At 43.5% G+C, this 27535-nt stretch overlaps 1 protein-coding gene across 3 annotated transcripts; it reads right to left on the bottom strand.

The window, feature by feature from the left end:
• Positions 1-737: 737 nt before the first annotated feature.
• On the bottom strand, positions 738-20268 carry DIPK1A (divergent protein kinase domain 1A). Of its 3 annotated transcripts, none has more exons than XM_048496513.1 (5): positions 19921-20268; positions 8334-8468; positions 7575-7682; positions 5892-6068; positions 738-4225 (listed from the first exon to the last, which is right to left on the bottom strand). In XM_048496513.1, exons 1-5 carry the CDS (start codon positions 19972-19974, stop codon positions 3413-3415), a joined length of 1287 nt encoding a protein of 428 aa, XP_048352470.1. In that variant the 5' UTR covers positions 19975-20268; the 3' UTR covers positions 738-3412. The 3 variants fall into 3 exon arrangements, with proteins under 3 accessions (XP_048352470.1, XP_048352471.1, XP_048352469.1); XM_048496514.1 differs by lacking the exon at positions 19921-20268 and adding an exon at positions 19603-19705; XM_048496512.1 differs by lacking the exon at positions 19921-20268 and adding an exon at positions 12333-12419.
• Between the last annotated feature and the right edge of the window lie 7267 nt (positions 20269-27535).

The following is a 27535-nucleotide window of genomic DNA, read 5'->3' as shown; positions in this document are numbered from 1 at the left end:
ATTGAAGTGGTAATTGTCCTTAAATAATGTATACAGCTATCTTAGACTGTGTGGTGGTTGTTTTTTGTTAACTTTTAGTAATCCGACATGGTCCTGGCTTAATTTCCGGGCATGATGTGTACTTTCTGTTCTCAGACTTTTGAATGATAAATTAATTGGGTAGATTCAAATCTCAGAAAATGTTAAAAATTATCTTCCATTCATATTTGATAGTAAGATTGTTAAAAAGGCTGAGAGCCACCATTAGTTATGTAAACCTGAAGCAAGAACTGAGATGTGCCCTGACCTGAATACCCTCCAAATTAATTTACCAAATTAAATAATAAAATAATAATAATAACTAACCCAGCTGCTAACAACCTGTTTTTACATTCATGGTACTTGAAATCAACCAATAAAGAAAAGAAGTCACAGCTCTGCACACAATACAGACTGGTTCAAGACTCGCTATCATGTTTTCAAGAATTTTCCTCTTTTGTGTATAAGTGTTATTTGGCGAGGCCTAATAAACCTTACTTACAGTTCCAACTACTGTGAAGCTACAACCACAACTGCAAACCAGCACAGCTACCCTCTGAAAAAGAAATTACCCTTTCCTTCGGAACGGGCACCTCATACTTATAACTCAAATGCTTCCTGTATTCAAACAAAAAAGATGAATTGTTACCCTCTTTTACGCTCTACTAGAAAGTAATCTTTGTCTTTCTTCAATGTGTCAAATAAGCAATACTTCCAGAAAGGAGAAATAATTCCAGTTTATTGTAAACAATTCATATTCAAAATGAAACTCTGGAAGATGGTTGTTAACAGCAATCAAAATAAAACAGTACAAACTGCTTTGTTAACAAGTTGTTACCCCAAAATTATTTCAAATGTCTAGAAATATTTGGCTCAATACCCCCCCGCCCCACTGCGCAATGATTGTAACAATACTGACATTCATATCTACTTGGCATGAGCATATGCCTGGGAAGATGTGGACTCCTTCGTAGTTGCAAATATTAAATGCTGCCTCTTGAAGAATATCTGTCAATTCAAAAAACCCAAAGTGGACATTGTGCAAGACTGGGGATAGAAAAATATTTATACAAGGCAACAATCCATGATTGTAAAACAAATTAGTATTTCACATTTATTTAATTAAGGGAACACAGACCATTTTGTTTCGAGTGCATGTTCATTATGTAGTTATGACAACAGGTTAAATTTTAAAAGACAGAGAAAATTTTAAAATAAAGGAATTTTATTTAGCTTCTTCCTTTTAAAAGAGAAATACAAATGTAGCAAGTGAAGAGGTGAAGCGTATGTGTTAGTATCAAGGCTCATGTGCAGAAGTGCTTCACTGGAGTTCTGCAGAATAATTACACGTCCTTTGAGCAGATTTAGCGAACTGTCTACCTCCACAGTGTTGACAGCTGGAAGCTAAAAAGGACACCAAGATTATCTATCTGTAATCAAAGATATATTTGTTCAGAAGTTGAGGCCATGCATGTAGCCCTGTGAAATATACAAAATAGATATTCAAAAAAGTACCAAACAGTTCCAAAAATTGAACTAGGAGAAGTGCTCTTAAACATACATGTGTCTGACCATTGTCTAATTTCACTTTGCTGCTTTGAAAGTAAAGCAAAGATAAAGTTTCAATTTAGAACACCCAGGGTCCCTAACGTAAAGCAAACCCTGTTTAAAAAACGAGCCTGCCCTGGTCCTATAACAAGTTTAGACATTACATAGCATTCATTCAAAATTCAGTTTTAATACAGTGGGTTGGACCCAGTAGTCCCACTCAGTTTAGGAGATTGTCTTTACCAGATGGGAAGTTTTGAATTTAATCTAATACCAGGGTAACACACAAAATGATCCACAGCTCAGCTAAGTTAAAATCACTTTATTGTCGAAGGCTTCCACGGCTAGAATCACTGGGGTGCTGTGTGGTTTCTGGGCTGCCATACTTTCCATACAGCCCGGAAACCACACAGCACCCCAGTAAAATCATTGTACTGATTTCAGCTTCTGGGTTAAAAGATGTGGATCCAACAATTATGGCATAGTTTACTAGTGTGGCTAGTAATTATGGGGGAAAGCCTGCCAGTATTAAGTATGGTTGTCCCTCTGACTTCAGAAGGTTAAGCACATAATTACTTCCCTGTTGAAGCCAGATTGGTTTAACCTCCAGTCCCATGCACATTCCTAATGAATCCCATGGAAGTTTCAGAGAAAACATGCATGAGAACAGGGCATTAAAGGTGCTTCTAAATAGCTTTAAATGTTCCACCTCAAATAGCAACAACTATGATTGGACTATTAATTGCACTAAAATAATTTAATCCACATACAAAATTGCTTTTAAAGTGCCCCCCCCCCAATTCTTGGCTGTATAACTGTTATAAATTTGTGTAATACACCAGTTTTATTTAGTAGTCCATAAATATTGCTGCTACAATGTGTGTTGTGTATGTACACAACATGCTTTTTTCAGTTTTTTTTTTCAATTTTAACTGCAAGCATGGTACAACACATGTTTAACTAGGATACTTCTGCTAACATAGTAACATTCAATGTATGCATGAGGTAAATGTGTGTACAAATGTAAAAAGCTAACAAAATCAGGTTCCAACCCCCAGTTTCTTGAAAACATTTTTCAATCAGCTCACTGATTTTCTCTTAAAAATCACTAATGTGCAAATTCTGCCCAGCTAAAATTAGTAGACAACCTTGAAATTATTCAGTTCATTCAGAAACAGCAGCTTGGATTCTACCATATTCGGTTCTAATAGTGGTTGGGTTTTCAGGATAAATGTTTGTAAAAACTGAGACTCCAAAAGGAACTTCTGAAATAACCAGAACCCATTGTGGAGGGATGGGTGGGAGAATGCAGCTTCTCACAGTATTAAAGGGCTGAAGCCCTCTTGAGACCAGATTACTTAAGAGTCTAGATAGAACTTAAAAGAGTTTCAGCAGTCTTTTCTCTGCAGGAAGTCTTAGAAACAGCCAAATATGCCATCTTTATCCCTTCCTTGTATTCTGAAGCAGTACAGCTGCAGGAGCTTTGAATCCCATGCTTTTTCTGAATGTACAAGTTTGTCTCAAATCATTAAGCTTGATGGAGCACAGTAAATATGATCAACAAAATGACTGTGGTAAAAATGTTAATTTGGGTACGAGCAGAAGGAGAACATGGAGCCTGCATTCTTTTTCCCCACATGGGAGTGCTGTAACATCAGTAGTCTCTGCCAAAGCAGATACTGGAAAACACACTTCATTTTTCCAGCTGGAAAAATCCTTGGAGTGGCAGTGTCTGAAGGAGTACTAATGAATCCGATGAAACTAAATGATTATTTAAAATACGTTGAAGCTGTGTTTGACAAAGTTGTCAGTTCCTACAGCAGGAGTTGTTTCCTTCAGAGACAATTTAAGAATCATTTGTGTGAGATATTTTTTTCCACAATAAAGTTTTTAAGTTGTTCAGTATTAAGGAATGCTCCATCTCCATCTGGTTAGCTGAGACTTTCAGGGCAATGCAAGAGTACAGCTGTTTCTCTAGCTCTTCATGTATTTCCAAAGGAGCCCCACGGAGCAAGTAGTCCTTAAGTAAATGGCACACTTTTGCTAAATTTGGCTGAATTATTTCTGTGGTACATTTCATTTTACTTTGGTCACACACAGTCCTACAGTCTGATCCATACACACAGTCCAGGTCAGACTCACAGTGACGATCTTTAATCATTTCTTTCACGTTCATTTCTGGCACTATTTTTCTCATATCCACCATTTTCAAGTCATATTTGTCATTATAACCCAAGTTTTTGGCACTTGTATCACACATAAGAAAATTCCCATAAGGTCCATGGAAAATGTCTTCCACAAATTCTAGAAGCCCTATGGCTATTTTTGCCTTTCTTGGCCATGACGGAGTAAACCACTGGTCCATGCTTCTTCTGAAACCAGAAGGAATGAAAAGTTCTATGATCCATGGAAGGCTTATTCCAAAGAGAGAGGTATATTCAACTTTTTCCATCACATAAAGATCTCCACAGAAGCCCAGTAATTTGGGGGTATGTTCTTTATCCTGAAGGATTACCATTAGCAAAAACTCATTTAACTGAAGAAGAGCCCATGCTGACTTTGCTTCTGGCAAGGAAACTCTACCATCCTTGTTTCCATCCGCAACAGACAAGATGAGATTAACCAAATCAGGAAGGTTTCCCTGCTCACCTAGTTTTGCCTAGAAAGAAGCCATGTATACACAGTTAGATATCATGTGCAACTATTTGTTCCATCAATTAAACTGTTGCTTGATACCAACACTATACATAACTAAGAATCACTGGAAGAAATTAATAAAACCTTGATATAAGCCTTCAACCACAGGACAGCAAGAGACCCTTCTGTCTTATACTAAAGTTTTTCAAGTAAATTATTTAAGGCCACTTGATATATCACCTTTTCTAACATGGATTAACAGGTATCAAAAATGCACCATTTGTAATATTCTGGTCATTTGACCAAGGGTTAAGGAACTCTATGCCATGGTGGTATTCAAACATGTCACATGTTTAAACAAAGTCAGGTCAAGAAAAACATGTAATGAATTAACTTGTAGAATGGTATAAATAATAGCATCACATTAAAAGTCATACTATAGAAGTCATACCATAATTCCCCAATCTCAACAGTGAGTTCTAGCTGTATATATTGCTTCAAGAATCTTTGGCTTAAGGGAATATCATAAAATAATGTCAGAGATGTCAGGCTAGAATTTTCTGTATCCCAAGATAATTTAATAGAGAAAATGTGAGTTCTCTAGACAAGCAGCAAGTGTTAGTTGAATGAAAGGACACTGTCCATAACATATCCAAGCTCCAAGACTCTGCCTTTTTGCTTTCTCCTATGTCACTTTCCCTGCTCACAAAATAGACATAGACCTCAGAATTACAACCAGGTCCCTTAGACACTAACATGACCCACTCTGACCATGCATACTAGTAAGCTATTTCCCACTTTCCTTTCTGCTCTCCCTTCTCATCCTATTCACTTAGTAATCTTAGCAGGAAGATATTGAGTCAAATGTGCTTAGGAGCACAACATAAGATCTGGAGACTTTATAATGGCTGCATTCAGAATTCATGCTAAGCAAGGGCTTGTAAACCACAGATTGCTAAAACCCTGGTTAGATAGCTGAATTATTCTGAAATGAGAATGGCTCAACACATTTTGTTTTGCTGGTCAGCACAAAACAGTATTTCGATGTTAATTTGAGTCTTGTAGCTAGTTTGTTAACTACAGTTTGTACAAACTGTGGATGTTGAAATCACAAGCCGGAGTCTTTTCAGCAGCACTGCCCCCAAAATCACCTTGGTCTCTGAAAGATAATGTCTAACCTACTGGGAAGGAAGTCTAGGATTTGTTATTTACATCCGATAGACCAACCAAAATTTGCACCCATCACAGTTTAAACCATATCTTATTGTGACAGATGAAAGAACTCAGTATATTCTATACTGACTCTGACTTTTTTTCTTAGTGTTATTTGTCCTATCAGCAATTTAGAAGTGAAATCTTTAAAAAACTTGTTTTTGTAGCATATAAATTATCCCAATACATAACTCATTATAGTATAACATGACAATGCCCAAGCAAACTGAAGGCTAGGGTATTACCAGATTACTGAGTTTACCAGTCTGTCACCACTAGGGACAATGGGAGAAATATGTAGTGGTAGAATGTGCCATCAAGTCACAACTGAGTTACGGTGACTTGTATGGTTTTCCAGGTGAGAGATGTTGGGAGATGGTTTGCCTTGCCTGTCTCCCCCTGGGCTGGAAGAGTTCTAAGAGAACTGTGACTGACCTACGATCATCCAGCAGGCTTCATGTAAGAAATATACTTACTTTAAAAAGCCCATAGACCATCTCCTTGAATTTCTGAACAGTAGTACCTCTAGTTGGTTTATCAAATAGAACAGCTTCCTTCCTTGGTTCCAGTTCAGTTCTGAGATCAATATGGGCAATTTCTTCCATCTGACATTTTATAACACCTTGCAGATTACCCCAGACTCCAAGATACATCTGAACAAGACAGACGAGGCAAAATGAAAATCCTAGGAGATCCCAGGAGAAAATTCTTTTGACACTAAAGAACTATTCCTCATTAGAACTGCTACACTTAGTTGATTAAGTCAGTTTAAAGTTGATGAAAAACCTTTTGATTGATTAAATAGGTGCTTTGATTAATTGGCTGCAGACTTGAAAAAGCATTTCAGTTACTTTTTAATACAAGCACTTACAAAACACCGGGGGGTGGGCAGGGATGTCATTCTAAAGCTGAAGAATGCCCTTTTATCATATGCAGAAAACTGTACCTGCTTTGATATACACATGAACAAAGAACAGATTTTTTTCATAAAATTAATAACAATGAATGGTTGCTATTACTAATATAGTATCAGCCAAGCTTGGCAGTTTCAGAGTTATGATTAACATTTTTCCAGGTGAATTTCTAGGAATTATGTGAAACATATATGTCTTATTGATTTGTAAATGAAGTGGGATGGAGGGATATAAACATATCCATTTTTTTAAAAAAAATCAAGTTATGAATCCACCTAACTGGCTGTGCAAATCAAATCAAAAGCTAAGATTCTCATTTATATGTCTCTTTCTACCATAGTCATAGCATATCATGCATAGTTCACAAACTTAAACAATACAGACATTTAGCAGGATTGTACTTTCAGCAACAGACAGTATGCAAAGTCATATACTCCAAAGTCTCTATTCCTTTTGGAGCTACTTCCTTAGAGTACAGCCCTGTCTTTAAAAAGCCCTCCCAAATAATTTTGTTGTGGAAAGACAAGAGTATGGAGCCTTCCTGACATTCCATAAGGTGTGGAAGCTGCAACAGACAATACATGCATACAGACAGTTGTTGATTTTTGCCCTTTCGTAGGATGGTATCTACAAAAGGCCCAACTCAGATAAGCAAAGCTGCCATGGTGGAGCATAGGGGGAGAGGTGGTCTCACAGATATGAATCACCAAGGCCATGAAGCGCTTTATATAGACAATAACTTGAATTGAGCCTGAAAACTGATGGGAAGCAAATGGCGTGACTGCAGAATGGGAATAATATGCATGCTCTGCCCAGCTCCTGATAACAACCAAGCTATGCCATTCTGAACAAAATGACTCTGAGTGGACTTGAAGTTAAAATGTATATAGAGTGCATTTATATATAGTCTAGCCCAGGGGTAGGGAACCTGCGGCTCTCCAGATGTTCAGGAACTACAATTCCCATCAGTTATGTACGCCGACCCAACCCCCATCGTGGCAGTGCGGAAACGGCCTCAGATTTTCCTCCATCGCAGCATGGTTATACAAATGGCATTACATAATCATTGTAGTTAGGTGTATATCAGAATACAATTTTGAAATATTGGACATTAGTAATACTGACAGCCTGTTTAACACAAAGACCTTGGGATATATTTTTCTATATTTTTACAATAATACACAGGAATTAAGCATCTTCTTTGGGATTTCATGTTTTCCTAGCCTGGCAAAAATAAAGTCATACCTGGTTATGAGGTTTGGTTGATAAACATTTTCCAAAATACAGAGTTTGTCTTGTACACAGACTACTGCATGCTGATCCATCAATAACTCCAGTTTTATATTTATCACACTGTGGGAGGGGAAAAGAGGCAGATGTCAGACCTCCTGAGGATCACTTCATCTTTCCATTATTTTTTAACAAAGATTTTTGCTGATTATTTTGAATGCTTGAAAGTAGAACATATCCTATATATAAACAACGTATAATCGATATTAAATTGGATAGGACCAGCATTTGAAGTATTTCAGTATCAAGTTACCAAGTTGATGCTTCTGTTCAATCCCTACTGGTTGATGACCATCTAATCCATTCCTTGTCCTAGGACACTTTCTACCCCCTGTCCCTGTCCCCAACCACGGCAACATCCATCAGTAACAGACCTTGCATGTACTTTTTCTATCCTACATGTACTGCAATCACCCATACTTACAAATCAGGATAACTGCTATTGGCACAAGTACCACAGTCAAGATATTAGACCAGGATGCAATTAGCAAGCTACACAGTAGTCAGTCTGATGTTAATAGTGCTAATGATCTAGACTAAACAGTTTATAGTCTTTGTTTTGGTATACCTACTTGGTACAGCTACTGAATAAAATTGACATTATTTGGGAGCAACTTGCACTAAACTCAATTAGGGTTATTTCTGAGCAAACAGGACCAGGCTGCAAAAGTATTGTATAATTTTTTAAAAAAATATTTCAGCCATTATACTTACTATTATTTTCTTGCAGTCATGCCCTCTGCAAAGTTCTGTGTAAGATGAATACTGAACATAAATAATCCAGCTGCCAATAAATACTCCTAGCCAGGAGAAGAAGAGATACTTCATTCTCATATAAGAGAAGCGAACCTTGAAGCAGAAAGAAGACAAAACAAGGGTGATGAGGAAAAATTTCAGCAGAAATTTCATACTGTATTTCTACTATGATAATAAGAACTTGTGAGAAACTCTACACAGGATTTATCACTATCAGCAAACACACTCATAGTTTTATAATAGTCATATAATACAGTTTAGGCAGTGTGGCTAACTAAAATATGGGAGACTGAAGTTTGAATCTCTACTCTGCTTGCTGGGTGACTGTGGACTGGTTATACCCTCTCAGCTTAACGTTCCTGTTGTGAGGATAAAATGGAGAAGGGGAGAATGTTGTAAATCACTGTGAATCCCTTAGGGAAAAAGGAAGCAAATAAATTCTTCTCTTATAGATTTAGGCCTAGATTAAAGATATTCCTTAATCTCAAAGTGACTAAAAATGCAGCATCTAACTAAGTCAACATGTGCACAACAGAGGCGTTCCTCCCATTGGGCAAAGTGGGCAGTTGCCCTGGGCGCAGCCTTGTGGGGGGGTGTAGGTTCGTTTGTGGAATTTTTTGTATTTTCAGTGTTTTTTCCCATTTTTAGCCTGCAGGGGGCGCAGTTTTTAAGCTAGCAGCACCAAAATTTCAGGGATTCTTCGAAAGACTCTCCTGATGATATCACCCAGGTTTGGTGAGGTTTGGTTTAGGGAGTCCAAAGTTATGGACTCCCAAAGGGAGTGCCCCCATCCTCCATTGTTTCCAATGGGAGCTAATAGGAGATGAGGGCTACACATTTGAGGGTCCATAACTTTGGACCCCCTGAACCAAACTTCACCAAACCTGGGTGGTATCATCAGTAGGGTCTCACGAAGATACTCTGAAATTTTGGTGCTGCTATCTTAATAATTGCACCCCTGACAGCAGGCACCCCCTAAATTTCCCCAGATTCTCCTTTTAAATCCACCCCCTTCCTGCCAATGCTTGTTTTCTTTCTTTCTTTTATTCTCTCAATGCCTAATAAAAGTTATTATTATTATTATTAAATCCATCCCCTTTGGCATAGATTTAAAGAAAGAATCTGAGGTCCCCGGTTTAAACATTGACAGTGATGCTGTTTCAGGGTGGAGGAGAATCCACCCCAAAAAGAGCATCACTTTCAACGTCGTTTAAACTGGGGACCCAAGATTCTCCCTTTAAGGTGGATTTAAAAGGAGAATCTGGGCTCCCTAGTTTAAACACCATTGAAAATGATGCTGTTTGGGGGTGGATTCCAGCATCACTTGTTTAAACTAGGGAGCCCAGATTCTCCTTTTAAATCCACATTAAAGGGAGAATCTGGGGTCCTCTGTTTAAATAACATTGAAAGTGATGCTGTTTTCCCCAATTGGGGGGATTGGATACAACACTATAAAATGTTTTCATAGCAGTAATAAAACATTTCGAAAGCATTTTGAAAACGTTTTCAAAAATATTTCTGCTGTGTTCAGATTTGTGAGTTGGGGCATGTTCTACAATGTGATGGTGACTTTGAAACAACCTGGTGGAAAAAAATCATTGTTTGGTTACTGTGGGAGAGGTTGGCCGCCCGTGGGGGGCATCAAACTCAGGTTTTGCCCGGGGCTCCAGTTTGCCCAGGTACGCCCCTGGTGCACAAAGATGGGATCTGAGTTTCTTGCAGTGTCCATTATCCAACCTAGTAATGTGATCCATCCAGTGGTGGGATTCAGCAGGTTCACACCACTGCGGCAGAACCGGTTGTTAAAATGGTGCTTGTAAACAACCAGTTGTTAAATTATTTGAATCCCACCACTGGTACTGGTTGTTAAATTATTTGAATCCCACCACTGGATCCATCCCATATAAAAATCAAACCTTTTTGTGTAATTTACTTGAAATCTGCAGAGTCTTTAGGAGAGAATGTAGAAAAAGTTTCCTAATATTCTGATTGTTGGGCAAAAACACACCCACTCAGGAAAATCTTCCATCTTCCATGCATGAAAAACAGTAGGCAGACATTTATCTGATCTTAATAAAACCAGAAATGGAACCCAACAGTTTGAAAGATATGGTAACATTTCTGAGAATTCTATAAAAAAAATATACCTTCCACTACTATACCACCATAAAGATGTCACAGAAACTAGATGGCAAAGCACTCCCCATGTTGGTGCATCCTTAGATGGATTAGTATAATTGAAAGCAGGAAGAATATCACCCCTACACAAATTTAGGCCCAGCAGTTAAGAATTCTAGATGTCACCCCCCCCGCCCACTTTTAGTGCCATATTGTACAATTGGTCTCCTAAAATCAACTATAAAATTAATTATGATCTCCCAAAAAAGCTTTACCTCCTCGTGATACGACAATGTGGAGGAACAAGTATTTTGAAATTCCTTCAATATACAAACAGAACAGTTTCAGAACCAGCATGTGCTCTTCTCTACCTCCTCTTGAAAATAATGAACCAGAAAACAAGACTATAAAAGAAAAACATATAATGCCACCTAACAAGGCATTTATAGAGTCAATATCCTGCTAAACAGTGTGAACTCCATGGTAATTAGTCATTCACCAAGTGAAATGTATCTCAAGAAGTAGCACTTCTGGCAAAAGTTGATCCTGGATGAATTCCAAAAATGCACTGATACTAGTAGCAGGACTACACAGAAAATGAGATTAAATGCTGCACAGTACATTCAAGTAATATTTTAGAATATTACTGGACCATAAAATCCAAAGTAGAATTGCAATTTAATGCATGCTTTGGTTGCCCTACCTTCCTCTACCTTTGCTACTACTGCTGTCTTTGAGCTCTCTCTTTCTGGCAGGAAAACTGTTTCCCTCCATGCCAAAGAAACTCAGAAACACTTAGGATGCTGATAACCTTCTATACAACAGAAAAGGTAGGCAACAGCCCGAGATTCATGCAGAAAATGCACCAGGGCATTTTTAGGAGCAGAACAAAAAAGAGCAGAGCAGGAGGAAGACACAAATATGCTTTTAATGCTAAAAACCAATAATTGCTTAGAATGGACCACTGCAATTAATATATGTAACCATCTTTCTAACACAGCTTCCAAATAAAACTATATAGCACTAAATGTAGTACCAAAGTCTCAGTCCATAACAAGTCACATCAATTTGCATAAATCAAGTTATAAATAAATAAATATTCTGGCTACAATAACTCAGCATAGGGCAGCACAATTAGCTAGTCAAACCAGGACGATTTTAATCCTTCTGGACATCTTCAGTCATATGTCAGCACCTTTAAAACCAGTGGTGGGATTCAGTAGGTTTGCACCACTTTGGCAGAACCGGTTGTTAAAATGGTGATTGTAAACAACCAGTTGTTAAATTATTTGAATCCCACCACTATTTAAAACCCTATAGTTCATTACCCCTTAGAACGTACAAACACTGGAAACAGATTTAATAGGACTTTTTACCCACAATCTATGATCAGAAAATTGAGCACATGAATTAATTTCAATCTGAACAGACAGTTTAAGAACGTTAAGACATTCAACAGGGATGAAAGTGATTGCAGTTATAATTAAGGCATTGATAAGATGCCAACCCTCCTACATTTAAACCATTATTAACCCAAGTATAGAAGTCACCAGTAGAACAGAAAAGTGTTCAACAGTTTCAAACAAAGACCATTTTCCAACTGTAAACAATAGGCAATGGTGCCTCCCTTCCTCCCATTATATGTTTAAGATCATTGCTTAAGAGCAACAAAAGCTGATTTGGCAACAACTTTACACCTATGATATTCCAAAATCATAAACAGATCTTATCATTATGCTTTCGCCATCTGCAAAGCAGTCTTATTCTGTTTTGAAATAATTGTTACACAAAGCATTTCTATGAGCTTGAAAGCCTGCTCATGCTCTCAAGCATACTTACCATATTTAAAACCATCCTTGTTCTTACCATATTTAAGACCATCCTTGTTCCACACCAGCAGCATGCTTGAATTACTGACTCCATACTTGCCAGCAAACCTTTATTGTAGACCCCGAAGCCCCAGACCCCGAAGCCCCAGCTGCCCGATGCATCTGACTGGACCTGCAAGCTGTCCCTCAGGGGAAGCGTAGACTGCCAAATGGACACCCCGTTATAATGGGCGAGGAACTCAAGCCACACTGCTAAATCTGCCTTGATGCCTTTTGTAAGCCTGATGTGGTGGTGCTGGGCCGTTACTCCCCTGGTGGACTGGGCTAGGCGGGCGCAGAAAGGGCGGCCAGGAGCGACCACCCGACAGGCGAAGTTTAGGTGACCCAGCACTACCTGGATTTCTTTAAGGGTGCACTTGCCTCTAGGCAAGAGTTCCCTGATCAAGGCTTGAAGCTTGGAAAGTTTGTCCCGGGGGAGATGAGAGGTGCCGGTAATGGTGTCTAGTGTAATACCCAGGAAAACCAGAGATGTGGTCGGACCCTCGGTCTTCCCCGCGGCCAATGGAACTCCTAGCATGCTGGAAAGGTGTTGGAAGGCGGCTAACCCCTTCTCACAGTCACTGGTCCTAGCCCCCCCCGTAAACAGGAAGTCATCCAGGTAGTGAGTGATGAGGGGGCTGGCAGCGATGCCCTTTGCCGCCCACTCTAGGAAGGTGTTGAAAGCTTCGAATGCAGCACAGGAGACCGCACAGCCCATCGGCATGGCTTTGTCCACGTACCAACCCCTGTCGAATTTGAACCCCAGCAGGCAGAAATCGGATGGATGGATGGGGAGCAGGCGGAAAGCGGACTGAATGTCGCACTTTGCCAAGAGAGCACCGGGGCCGCAGGAGCGGACTAAGGCGATGGCGTGGTCCAGTGACGCGTACTTCACTGAACTCAGGGCCGGGTCAATGAAATCATTGACCGAAGAGCCCTTGGGGTGGGAGAGATTGTGAATTAACCTGAATTCTCCAGGAGTTCTCTTAGGGACCACCCCCAATGGGGAAACCCGCAGGTTGGGGAGCGGTGGGGAGGGGAATGGGCCGGCTATCCTACCTGCTGCCCTCTCCTTTTCCAACTTGCCAGCCACCACTGTTGGCATATCCCTGGCCGACTTAAGGTTGCTGCAATTGGTAGCCACCCTGGGGCCAGTGTAAGGGATACGAAAACCAAGGAGAAAACCCTCCCGAAGAAATTTGGCTGCTGCCCTGTTGGGATAACCCTCCAGGAGCCTGAGAAGAGTGGTAGTACGAATGGGAGTCCGAGCCAAGGAGAGGAGGGAGCCAGGAGCGTCAGAATCAATTGCCGCTGCCTGCTGGGGTGCTGCCCGATCCGCCCTCCCTCCTGTTGTTAGAGCCTGCGGCGGATCGGGGGCCACGAAAGGGCAAGCTTTTGCCCTTGGTGCACGATCCCCGTGGGTGTGGACCCGAGCAGAACTCGCAAATGTGCTCATATTTGCAGCTAACCCGCAAACACTTGCCAGCATTGAATTCCCAGCAGAAGAGCCTGCCATCACCTCTGGCCCCGGCCCTCCTTTTAGAAGAGGCCTGCTGCTGCCGGGCAAACGGCTGCACCGAATATGTCCATGCTGGATTGTACAATGCGTCCCAGCGGGCATTTGGAGAGTAGGAAGCACTCTTCCGGAACTCCTCATCATAACTGAGGGCGGCAGCCTCACCCGCTATAGAACGCGCGCGGAGGACATGGCATAGATGAGAAAATAGCTGCCATGCTCTGGGTGGATAAGCTGCTGAAATGAGCCGAGCATATTCAGAGAAACCCCCCAACCAATTGTCAAATGTCCTGTCAACCTTCCTGGCCGCCCTGGTAGGTTTGGACTGTTTTCCCGCTAACCCTGCAGGGCCGGCAGGCCGGACAAAGTCGAAAATGTCAACAAAATAACCATTAAGAGCGCGGTCCCGGAGTTTTTTAGAAACATGGAAACCTGGTGGGTCAGGGAGCAAACCGAAGCTCGCCATGCTCGGGGGCGGCGTGGGGGCCTCCACTGCGGCTCGGAGGGACAGGTCTCTCCTCCTGGCAATGTTCGGGGGAAGGGGAGGGATGGCCTCGCAAGCTGCCCAGTATGCACCGTCTGAATGAACCAGCTCATCCTCGGATGAATACTCACTGGTGGATGACTGTTCCCCTGGTCTGCGATGACCGCAGCAATGCGACGACTTCCTAGACTTCTTCGTCTTTGGGCGCACCACCCGCGACTGCACTGAAGCACCCTCTTCCCCTGACGAAGTGGAGGCCTGGTCCTCTGCGTAAGCTTCCTGTGTGGGAACAAGAGAAGGCTCCCCCTGCAAGGGGACTTCCTGCACCGCCCCAGGAAGTGTGGGAGCGGTGGGGGGGGGACCCCAGCGTCGCCCCCGGGAGCGAACTGGGCGAGGGCTCTGGCCATGCCCTGCACCAGCAAGTTGCTCATCTCCACCCATGAGGAACCGCTTAAAGCCATGGCTGGGGCTGGAGTTGCGGCGCCATGAGCTCCTGAGCCAGCGAAACTGGCGGCAAAGGCTTGGCCAGGAACTGGAGGCGCTGCGGTGCTCGCTCTGGCACAGGCTCCGTGCGCCTGACCAAAGCCCCCCCCTTCCTTTCCCCCGGGCCCCAGCGCCTGGCTGGACTGATTTGGGCAAGCGAGGCGCCTTCTTGGGCTTGGAACTCTTAGGGGGAACAACCGGGCTCTCTGAAAGGGAAGCCATCCCTGGGCCTTGCTGATAGCTGGGGGGCTGCAGTTGGCGCCTTTGGGCCTAGCGCCCTTGGCCTTGGAGCCTTTGGAGGCCACTGGGAGAGGGACCGGCCCTGTGCTGTGCCGAGGGCTGGGTGGCCGCGGGGCCATCAGGCACCGGGTTGTAATGGCCACAGGGGATGCTGCTGTGGGAGGCTCCATGCAAGCAGAGCCCACACCGCTCTGCCCCTCCCCCCCGTTCTCCGAGGAACCGGCAGCCTGCATTGTGCCAAGAAAGAGAAGAGGGAGCAGGTCGACTGCAAGGACTCAACGCCTCAGCTGCTGGGCAGGAGGGCACGAACAGGCAGGCGAGCCGGAAAGAAAGGTAAACCAGGAGAAGCGACTACAGCCGCGGCTGCAACACGCAGAAGAGTGGGGGGGGGGGAGGCACTCACGAAAACCCAGCAAGCAATCGACGCTGCGATGCGATCTCGGCGGAGCAGGAAGAGGCGGAGGGAAGCCCTCAGCCAATTTGTGCTTAAAGAGGGCTGCACGCGGGCCCGCCGCCAGTTTAAATGGGAGAGCATGGTCTGGGGAGGCTGACGCCAGGGTTTCTATGCACTCCGGACGTCACCCCCCCCCCAACCAATCAGCGGGCGAGGCCCCGCCTGCCTCATCACTGAGGGACGAGACCGCCCCCACCAAGGCCAGAAGAGGCAGAGGAGCCCGGTGCCGCCCCCTTCCCCGGTGGCAAATGGCGGCCGTGGTAATTCACGGGCCGCCTCCTTATTGCATCACAGAAACTGATACCGCACCGTGCATTTGTTAGTTAAAAGAACTGATTAAGAATGTCTAAAATAGTTTAAAATACAAAAAAAGAAGCAAATGCCATCTGAGCAGAACGGTATAAGTGATCATGCATGATTTTCAGAAGTCCTTTGTAGAAGAGAGGAAAAGGTCTTGAAACAGTTCCAAGGACACAGATTTCAGAACAAGCTAAGAGAACAGAGACTGATGAAGAGATTTAATTATGCTAGATTTACAGTCTAAGCCAGAAGAAAAACAAACCATGACACAAAATATAGGACAAAGGCACAACCAGAACAGTTGCCACCTTTCATAAAACTAGTCTTACTTTTTAAATAATGTTATAATTATATTGATTTTACAAATGACTGAAATGTATATGCTCAGTCATTTTACAATGCCTAAAACCATATGTAAATGCATGTGAAGACATACAGAGTGAGAAGGATTTGTTACAGAAACCAGATATAGTTCTTGCCTTGAGCAAAATATAGATCTTTGCTAATGCTGTTTATTTTTAGGATAGATTTACAAAAAGCAATCGAAGTATCTTGCTCCCCATGCAGAAAATTACTTTTGCCTGACCTTGTTATGTAAACCTATCACTCTTTTTAGCAGTGTCTGTACAGCTTTTTAGAGAACTCACAGTCTAAACAGAACTGCAAGAGAAAGATGAATAAAGTTCCAAAATCAGTCATCCATTCTTAGTTTTCCCACTGCAAATCTGTTTGCCTAATAGCAACCTGCTACCTCAAGATCTATGTTACTCGTTCTTTCCTCCCCATTTACAATAATTATTATATGGCTAACACTGAGGGGGGAGGGGGGAATAAACAGTATAATGATATTTAAGAACTAATAGGGTGTCGAACTGAAACAAGATAAGACAAGGGGTTAGGGCATGGGAACTTGAGTCAGAATAACTAGTACATATTAAAGAATACTTGGGCATTTGGAATGAGTTCAAGTAATTAAAGCCAATTAGGTAGATTCAAACATCTAGGGAAATCTTAAGCATATCATAAAACAATTAATTTGCAGTCATCTCACAGAAAAATTAAATGAACAGCTAGTAGTGAATAATGCTATTTCCTTTGATGTGACAGTGATTTCAGTAGTCAGTGATATGCACCAGGCATAGTAACTTTTAGGAAGCCTTTTTAGCCTAGGGCTTTTACAAATGTTCTTTTAGTACCAATGATGCTCAAGGGACATTTTGTTATAGAAAATCTAAGTACTGTAGCTTTCCTCCCTGTAACACATTAGTTGACCCACGTGAGCCAGATGTCCTTCCTAAAGACAGCACATCGCATAATTCAAAATTATAACAATGCTGTTAACTAAGGGAAAATGCTGTCTCTGCCTACTCTGCCCCACCATTTTCCCATAGTGAGTGCTGTGACTGACAGGTCAGGGGCTACTGTTTTATGTCCATGCTTTCCCTAATGACAACACTTCTTTTACACAGGACACAGTTTTCTGAGAACGTTTGCCTACTTTGTGTCCTGATTTCCAGAACTGGACATAGCATTGCAAAAGATTTTTTCATGATTCTTACAACTATTAATGCAGTATTTTCCCACAAGAATGTAATTAGATGTAGCCATGAATACATGAAGCTGCCTTCTATTGAATCAGAACACTTGGTCCAATCAGATCAGACTGCCAGCAGATATCCTGGATTCCAGGTTATGGTCTTTCACATCACCTTTTAGCTACAGATGCTCTATCCCTGAGCCACAGCCCCCCCCCCCCTCCCCATGTGCACCAATCCTGTTCCCCGCATTCCTTTATTGCCCACCTTGAGGTGCTCAAAAGAGACAGAACAATCTGCAGAATACTGAAATAAATGTAATAAAATGATCCACAGGAATGTAAACAGAGAGGAATAGTCTTACTTTTTCTACTACACTTAAAATATTCCTCAGTGAGCAATGTTTTAAGATTTACGTAACAGCCATTTAAATGGTTTCTATTGATTTTTAAATGAAATGTTACGTTGAGACACGCAAACACTGTTTCCACATAGAGACCATTCTCTGTATAGGTCTTACTGCTGGTTTGTATGCAGAGATATCTGAAGTGACAGCAGATGTCCACATGGAATATTTCCCTGTACTTTTCTTGCCCTCTGCGACTGCCATTTTCTCCCATGCCACCAGAACCCTTTAAAAAACCCTAACAATAGTAGCTAAATCATTACAATGCCATAACTTTATGTGCCAGTCCCAGCTTTCATTTTTTGAAATAGTATCTGGTTGCTGAGTTGTAATGTGTAGCCAGTACCTTTTCCCTTTAACAAATAGTCATAAAGATATGGATACTATAAAAAAAGAATAAAACCAGTCCTGTGTGTGGTGCGCTGCTCAGAACAAAGAAAATTGCACCAATATGGGCAAAAAATGTGCACCTTTCCATCTATACAATGTTCAACCGAATACAACTTTTTCATAAACCATCATATCAAATTAAGTTTAAGAAAGATGTAGCAAAAGTAGGGGAAATATGGAAGCAAGGTAATGTGGATACTCTTGAAAACAGAATTCCGGTAAGTAACCCAAGGCAAAGCAAAAAATTCACATGGAAGCACAGTGTACGTTATTATGAAATGAACGTCTTATTATAGGTGCAATAGAACGATGTATGGAATTTGCTTTCCTGGAGGCTTTCAAGGAATGCCATGATGGAGGCCTCAGAAAAGTGTAGCCCTTCAATCTCATTTAGAACCCAAACTCTAACCACAATTCTGGTCATAGCAGTTCAGAGGCCCAAAGACGCCTGTGCCATTTCCAGCTTTTGAGGTCCTGAGCCATAATAAAAATTATCAAAAAGTTCACAGTTGTGAGCCCATGTCTGAGCTAGGACCCAAGCCAAACAGCCCCCCTGACTGCTTGGGCCCCGAGACTTCACAATCTTGCTATATCCTGACTCCACCACTCTAATCACAGAAAGGCTTGTGTGCTAGCATAGAATAATAGGGCATTAGGATAGATAAGTGAAAAAACCAACAAGTAAGGCAAACAACTTGCAGAAGAACACACAGTATTGTTCAGAAGTACTGCTTAATGATAACTGATGGCTCAGTAGCAGATGACTACTTGACAGGTGAGGAATTTCTGCTTTCTTGAATAAGATTCCCATCACACTTTGGAAAAAGTAAAGTACCTTGGGGGTGCAAGACATCTTGAGGGAACTGATATGGAGGGTGGAAATGACTCTTTACATTCACACACTCTATTTGAGTATTTGTAAATCACAGCAAAACCGTATAAACATAACAAGCATATTAAAGCTGACACTGCAATTCCTAGAACATCTCACTGGAATGAGACATTGAGAGAACAGAACAGGATGTATTCCTTTATCTCTCCATGTCGGCACAGCCAGATAGATATGGAGACAGATAAAACAGCAGCACACAGCGCCCTTTTGATCATTTCTGCACTGGCCTCTCGGAAGGATTAGCACTTTCCATTTAATGCTCTCCTATCTAATCTTTCAAAGGTCCTAAAACAGCAGCTAACCCCGGGCTGCAGCCTGCCACGGCAGCACATCTCCAACTGCAGAGGCAAGCAAACCGGCACAAGCAAATAGGTCATTGGGAAAATGGTACACGCGGAGTAAAGCGAACGGAGGGCGAGGGGCAGAACTTGGGGGGGGGGGGAACTAGGAAAAGGCGTGAAGGAGGACTGGACTGCCCGCGTCAGCCTGCTTAAGCCCATTCATGGGGCCTAGTTTTTAAAAAAATCAAAGCATCCACGACCTGCCCATTCGAAACCATGACTCTTCTTTTGCAATGCCATATGCAAATAAGCCAAAGGACCGGTCCAACTGGTGGCGCCTTCTTCGGCGACAGCCAGCATCCTCCCTGGCTGTGGGCAGCTTGCACGTGAGCACGCATTCACACGAAACGCACACACCCATCTTCCTAGTAAGCTCCCTCTCCTCTCCCGGCCCTCGCTCTCTTCCCGTGTGCCCTCCTTCCCACCGCAGCGCCACCCCCTTTCAGCGCCTCTCCAGCCGCAGTCCCCGAGGCTCGCTTCCCAGTCCTCCCAAACGGCCGGCCTGCCTGCCTGCCTACCTGGGTGTAGTAGGGCTTTCTGAGCCAGGCCCCCGCGAAGAGCCTCCTCGCCATGGCAATGGCACATGATCCCCGCAGCGGGCTCTGCAGCGCACTCAGGCCGGGGAGAAGGAGCCGCTTTCCCGCCCAGGGAGACTGGGGGGCCACCTGGCTGCGCCGCCGGGGAAGGGGCTCACCCAGCCCACGAGGCAGCCGGAACGCGCCTCCGCGGGGCCGGCGGGTCCTGCCGCTTCGCCCCGCCCCTCTCGGCAGCTGTCAGATGGGAGGGAGTGAAAAGCGCCGCTCCTTCAGCCTTAAAGGGGAGGCGCAGCGGCTGCTCCCTGAACCCGAGGGGGTCGGAAGCACCGCGCTGGTTCCAGCCGGCGTGCGAAACTGCAGCGTCTTCCTGCCTTCCTTCCTCGGCTTAAAGGGAAGGTTTCCGGTTCTGAAGGCGCTCGCCCGCCCACCGCCGCAGCCTCAGAGACGGTTTCTGTATCCCGGGAAAATGTGGACGGGACGAGGAGGGTCGGCTTTATTCGCGCGCCCTCCCTGCCGAAGGGATACTCATCAGCGCGCAGGGTCTGCTGTAGAAGTCACTACACCATGGGCATTATTTCTGGCTGGGGAAACAGGAGGGCCTCTGAGCATGTTGGGAGTGCATCTCTCTCTTTTTTTCCAGGCTGCCGAAGGGAACGTTGCGTTCATCAGAGGAAGCTTCCCTTACTATAGCACTGGAAAATTAAGCTATCGGGTTGTCATATAGTCTTCACTTGGGGCAAGTATCCTTTCAGAGGGTCGAAACAAAATACTGCCAAAGCATGCTTCTCCACACATTACTCCTAACACATCCATGGAAAGTTATAATGGGCTATAATTAGAAAGCGCCTCCAGGAATAAAGACGCTTTATACCATACCTGATAGAGTCCCATTTGGGCAAGTCACTGGACATATTAAATCCAACCCCAACCTGGGAAAAATCACAGAACCTGGAATTAACACTACCTAATCCTACTGTTACGTCTGCTGGGTAACAGTTTGAGTGCTCAAAGATTCAGAGGCCAATTAAGAGAGTTTGAAGGGAGATATCTAAGTAAAAAGATCAGTATCTAGGATTCCTAGATCTAGATTAGGATTTCTCCTGCAGCAAAGGTATCACTTCCAGCAGGGCAGAGGAAAATGACAGAGAAAACATGCAGTTTATACAGGATTTTCACTATATTGGTTACCCAAGTGATTACTAAGCACTGAGACAATTTGGAGACAGATATGTTGACTCTTGGGGCGTTACAATCTGCACATCGCAGGGACACAGTATTTGATACCAGAGGCTGAGTGATATGTACCCAGGGTGTTTCTTCATCACTGAACAAGGGAGGGGTTAACAGATACCATCTTTATTGCAGATAACAGGAATGGGAGATTCATTCACATGGTCCTCAGGGAGTGAACCTTAATTTCAGTATGCAGATGGTCTGTTATCAGTTCTGTTGAATAAACATGACAGGCTTCGGGTTATCATAAGGCCAAACGATCAGGCAGGAAGGGCGGGGAGAAAGTATCACAGAGGAAGTATCACAGCAGGCACCTGCCTGCTCTGTTGGGCAGAGGGGGTATGGCGTCCGCGGCCTGCCTGGTGCCACTGCTTCTCGTGCTGCAGGAGGCAGCGGTGCCAGGCAGGGAAACCCCCTTTGCCCAACTGAGCAGGCAGCTGCCTGTTCCATGGGGCAGAGGGGGGATGGCAGCCATGGCCTGTCCGGTGCTGTGGGGATGGCAGAGGGGGGATGGCGGCTGCTCTGGAGCAACAGAGGGGGTTCCAGAGGGACACAGGGGCTGCGGGAGGATGGTGGCCACTGCGGGGGCAGAGGGGGGATGGCAGCGCTGCAGGCAGCAGTGCTGGGCAGGGAAACCTCCTCTGCTTGATAGAGCAGGCGGAGGGGGGGTAACGGCTGCGGGAATGGCAGAGGGGGGATGGCAGCTGCTCTGGAGGAACATGCCCAAGCTACCCTCCGACCTCCAGGGGCCGGAGGGAAGTGTGGGTGTGTCCCTCCAGAGCAGCGCTGGAAGGAGAAGTGAGTGGAGGGGATGTGAAAAGCGGCACCCTCACGCACGGAGCTGGTTCAACCCCTCCACTCAACCTTTCCTTCCAGCGCTGCTCTGGAGGGACATGCCCATGCTACCCTCGACCTCCAGGCCACCCGGAGCCGCAGTATAAGGCTGAAAGAGCCACATGCGCCTCCGGAGCCGCAGGTTGCAGACCCCTGATCTAAGCCATGAGATATTGTTATGCCAGGGTTTTTTTTATTAAGCTGAAGTAGCATAATGGCTAAGAGAAGGATGACCTTAGGCACTCTCAACTACCCATCTACAATATGAGAACAACACTGGCTGACTTTTCAGGGCCATTGTAAAGACTACCAGATAATATTTTAATTGTTCAGAAAGCTGAGCATGTGCTATAGAAATGCCAAACATTATTATTTTATTTAGGCAAAGTGAAGTAATACAAAACATCCAGCCTTCTGTGCTTTGCCTCTATTCACATAGGATTTTTATCCCATCCCAAGAGCAAAGATGCAATCAGAAGCACAGGTTTTCCTAGGTTGTGCTTAATTTGGCTTGATTAAACAGAAGGCCTGGATGTTGATATCATACATGACAACCAGCTCTTCTGGGTGCAATTGATTCTATAGGATAAACAGTGTTTCTTAAAGGAGTATTTTACTTTTCCACCAAGCATGACTATATTCTGTTAAAACAAGCTTATGCATCCTTAGTTGCTGTTCAGGACTACCTGTGCCACTTGTGGTATCAGTGCTGCAGGCTGCACGCCAATGCCATATAACACATTATACTGCAATGAAAGGAAAAGGTCTGTCAAAATAGTGATGTACAAGTGCCATCCTAAAGCTGAGTTAGTCTATTCTGAGTCCATTGAAATCAATGGGCTTTGAAGGGTGCAACTCTGTTTAGGATTGCACTGTCAATATACTGAGTTATGTACATTGGCTAAATCCTGATACTTTGCCAGTAAATATCTTCTATAGCTCTATGTGGGTTTTTTGGTTCACTTCCTTTTGCATTAATCTGCTGGACGTCTGTCATCCTAGCTTTCAAAGTAATGCTGATGCAAAGTCTAAATAGCTGCATTCTTTTGAGAGCAGATGTGGATTTGCTTCCACTCCAGCAATTCTGTTAATAATAGACATTAGGATGATTAGTCACAATGTACAACAAAGAAAAACAATAAGAGGTTTATTGATGGGTGAATAAAATTCACTTTTATCCTCATATGTGTCACAGCACTATCCTCTTACACCACCAGTAAATACAATCTAGCTGGCTTTATATAACTGCAAGTGAATTAACAAGCCATTCACTGGGTATCGTTTCACCTACTATTTCACAGTAAGTTTAATTGAATTCCATTGGACTTACTTTTGAGTTGAGCTTAGTGGTAGCCCAGCTGGCACGTAATACTAACTTCACAGTTGCTGAGCATACTTACTGGGACAGCACAACATCATCCATTGGAGCAGAGGAACTGAGGAATTAATTTGGCTTCCCAAAGATTCCCTCACTCAATGGTCTCTGTGATGTAGTGGCTAGAATGTCAGACTAAGTCATGGGAGAGTGCAGTTTAAATCCTCACTCTAAAGCTCAGGGATGAATATGGGCTATTGGCTCTGTCGTCTTCATTTACATCACAGAGTATCTGTAAGGACAAAATGGGGGGAGTGGCAGACAACCATCTAGCTCAGGGATCTAGCCCCGCCTTTCAAGTCTATAGCAAATGTTGGTATTCTGACACAGGGTAATAGGCACACAACCACAAAATGACTGCTGCAGGAGGCGGAGCCAATCTCAAAATGTGAGGGAATCAAAATATGCATATTTTATAGTAACTTTTCCATGTTCCAGGCAGAAGCACTAATTAACAGGATGCCTTTTACAATGAACATACTGCTTGCAAATATTTTCTTGCAGACACACTGCTTACCTTCAGTCACACAATGAACATTCTTGAGTTGTGGTGGCACCTCTTGCTGAAGCACTTTTTAAAAATGGCCAGTTACAAGCTCCCCAAGGCAAAAGCCCTGGCTGGTTCTGCCCACTTTCTAAAAGCACTTGGAAGACCGAGAAGGTGTTAGTGGGTGTCGTGGTCCCCATGGGCATCACACTAGGGACTCTGCTCCATCCTGAGCTCCTCATATGAGGGTATAGATAAAACAGATGCATTTTTCTCTACTTGCATGTATGTAACTGCACAATCTGAGTAAACATGTACAGGAAGCAATCCTGAGAAGTTGTATTTAGAAGTAAGTTCTATATCATTCAGTTGAGCATACTCTTGCACAATTATTCTAATGACTAGCAGCAAAGCCCATTGCAGGGGAGATGCAATGGGCCCTAGCAAAGGGTGGGGGAGGAAGCATCTCCTCCTGCAATGGGCTGTACTGGGGCTGAAGTGCCCACTGACCCCCCCTCCCCCCGGCTTCTGGTGCGATGCATCCATCTACTGGTCGTGAGTCTGTGGCTTGTGAGTAGGAGAGGTGGGAAAGGTATGGCTTGAGGTAAGTGGGAAGTTGAGGATTGGGAGCAGGTGGAAAGGTGGGGGTGGGCTGGAAGATGTGGCTTGGGTGAGAGGAGTAGGAATGGGGAGGCTTGAGGTGGTCGGAGGGTTGGAAGGTATCGACTGGGATGGAAGAAGAGTTGGAAGGTGATTATTGGGGTGGGAGGAGGGTGGGAAGATGAAGCTTGGGTGGGGGAGGGTGGAATGGGGACACTTAGGGTAGAAGTGAGGTTGAAGAGCTGTGGTGGGCTAGCAGAGTGGAGTGCTGCCACCAGCAGGGATGGCATCTTGAGGGCAGGGTGGGAAGCGGGAGGGCTTTGCAGAGCAGCATGCATCTAGGTGCTGCTGCTCTGCCGGTGGGGCTGGCCTCTTAGAGGCGGGAAGGTGGGAGGGCTTTGGAGGGCCGGCAGAGTAATGTGCACCCAGGTGCCACTGCTCCATCAGCTGGGATGGCCTGTTTGGCATGAAGTGGAGTCAGGAGAGCTTCTTCAGGTTTGGGAAGCAGCGGCTGCCAAGGCACCACTGCTCCGAGACCCAGGAATGGGCTATTGGGGTGGGGGGAAACGGGAAGGTTTTTTTTGGGCCTGTGGAGCAGTGGGTGCCAAGGTGCTGCTGCTTCACTGGCCGGGCTGGGGTGCTGGGGCTTTCTCCGGGTTTGGGGAAAGGCATGCGGGGGAGGGGATGGAATGTTGCCCACCACTCACTTCATGAGTCCTGTGGTGATTGGTGGAGAGTTCAACATTCCATCCCTCCGCCTTTTATTGGTTAAGGATTGCAGCCGCAGTGTCTCATTGCTTTTGAGTGCTATTGGCCAGATTGTTAAGTACAAACTCTAAAAATATATGCAACATTAAAGTGTGGAATCTATGTCACATAAAACAACTTTTGCAAACAAATTTGTTCTTCTAATCAATGAAACCACAAATAAAATCTTCACCCAAGCTGTTAAAATTTATTATAGGAGCAAATGGTTCTCCTTTGGCTAAATAATATGAATGTTAAATTCAAAATATTTACATGTATTTTCAAACAGTTCCCATCAAATATCTTTGTGAAAAAAGAAAGATATCTGATTATAAAATAATATATCTAATGTATGAAAGCTCATTCATTAGATGAATACTACCTTTGTAGGAATACCTAAACGAAGACATCTCAAATAGGAAGAAAGATAGGAAGTATGGATTCCGGAAGCCAGGTAGCTGGGGAAAAAAGGTGGAAAGGTATCTGAAAGAAGGTAAAGATGTTTTCAGGACATAAGGAAACCATGGATCTCAATACACCAGCCATTTCTTTGGCTGCAGATTTCTGGATAATATCTGTGTCAATATTATCTTCAGTCCTGTTCGTTATCTGATGGTCTGTTGTTTATTAATGTCTATTATTTGTGAATGTCTATGTCGTAATAAATCAGTCTCTATGATGCCACAAAGCTTTGTTCAACAATCTTTACTGCCTTTTTCTTTGACCAAAAGCAAACATATATTTGAAAGCACAGGGAGGTTGGTATGCAAAGGTTTTTTTTTTTTTAAAAAAGACATTGCAAAGATGCTAAGATCTGTCAATCCTGTTATTCATAACTGAATGTAAAAAGTGTTATGGAATACATTGCTATAGAAGCGGCTTTCCAATAAAGGGGTTGTATAGACCTTACTTGCCTAAGCAGTACATACATTTCTGGAATTTCTGCCTTCTAAAGTCATGTTTTAGAAGCTTAGCCTGGAATTAGAAGAGAGGTATGTGGCTGCAGCCAAAAGCAATAAACCTGAATCTCCTCCTCTGTTCTCCCCTTGGTATGAAGCCACTGTGCTACTAGTTTTTCTACCAACACAATTGATATTTAATAAAGTACAATAGTAGCCATTGTGAAGGAAAGAGGAAGAGGGATCGATAGCAGTGCTGATCTCATAGTCTACAAACATCTTGCTTCCAAGCAGTCCTCCTTAGGATGGTTCCCATAATGTCTAGTCTGCATGCTAGTTAGGAAATCCACAGTTCAGAGTTTGCCTCAGCCATGATCTTACTACAGGAAGGAGTGAAGCAAGCCACAGTTTTTCATCCTCAATCTCCTCCAGCCATGTATTTATTTACTTTAGCAATAATCACATTGGTTTATAGGTATATAAAAAGACCACAGGTAAATCAGACTATTGGTCCATCTTGTCCATTAGCCTGTGTTGTACGGTGGCCAACAAGTTGTTCTGGAGGGCCAACAAACAAAGCATAGTCACCAAGGCCTTCCCCAATATAATCTAAACTATATTATACCAGGAATCTGATGCAAAGAAAGGTAGTGGGGGCCAGGAAAAAGCATGGTTCCCCATGGCATAAAGAACCCATCTGTTTTGTGAAATGTTCTGAACATAGAGCTACTGAGTCAATTTTGTACTCTCTGGACCCATTTTTTTTCAGTCCTCAATCACTGAGAGAATACTGGTAAGCAACCTGTTTGCCTTCATACTTTAGGTTGCTTTTATGCATGGATTTTTTTGCCATAATGATATAAAAACAAAACTAAAACCAAGTTATTAAAAGGTAATAGCACACAATGTTAATAATAATAATAACATTTGGACAGCTAAAAACTGGTGGGAACATTGTCCAGAGAAAGTAGCAGAAAGTGAGAAGGTCAAGATCTTGTGGGACTTTCGAATCCAAACAGACAAAGTGTTGGCACATAATATACCAGACATCACAGTGTTCAAGGACAAGAAAGAGACCATCATTGACATAGCAATACCTGGTGACAGTAGAGTCTCTGAAAAAGAACATGAGAAGGTCACTAAATACCATGATTTGAAAATCGAGATTCAGTGACTGTGGCACAAACCAGCTGAGGTTGTTCCAGTGGTAATCAGTGCCATTCCAAAAACACTAGGGTTGCACTTAAAACATCTTGAAGTCAACAGAATCAACATCTGTCAGATTCAGAAGGCAGCCCTGCTGGGATCTGCACAAATACTATAGCAATACATTACAACATCCTAGGCCTTTGGGTGAGGCCTGAATTGTAAAAAATGGCCAACAACAATCAGTTAAAGAACTGGAAGCTGTGATATTAAACA

This window comes from Sphaerodactylus townsendi, linkage group LG05, assembly GCF_021028975.2.
Source record: "Sphaerodactylus townsendi isolate TG3544 linkage group LG05, MPM_Stown_v2.3, whole genome shotgun sequence".
NCBI classification, from domain to species: domain Eukaryota; kingdom Metazoa; phylum Chordata; class Lepidosauria; order Squamata; family Sphaerodactylidae; genus Sphaerodactylus; species Sphaerodactylus townsendi.
The sequence above is the reverse complement of the archived record's forward strand: the minus strand, read 5'-3'. Positions and strand labels throughout refer to the sequence as shown.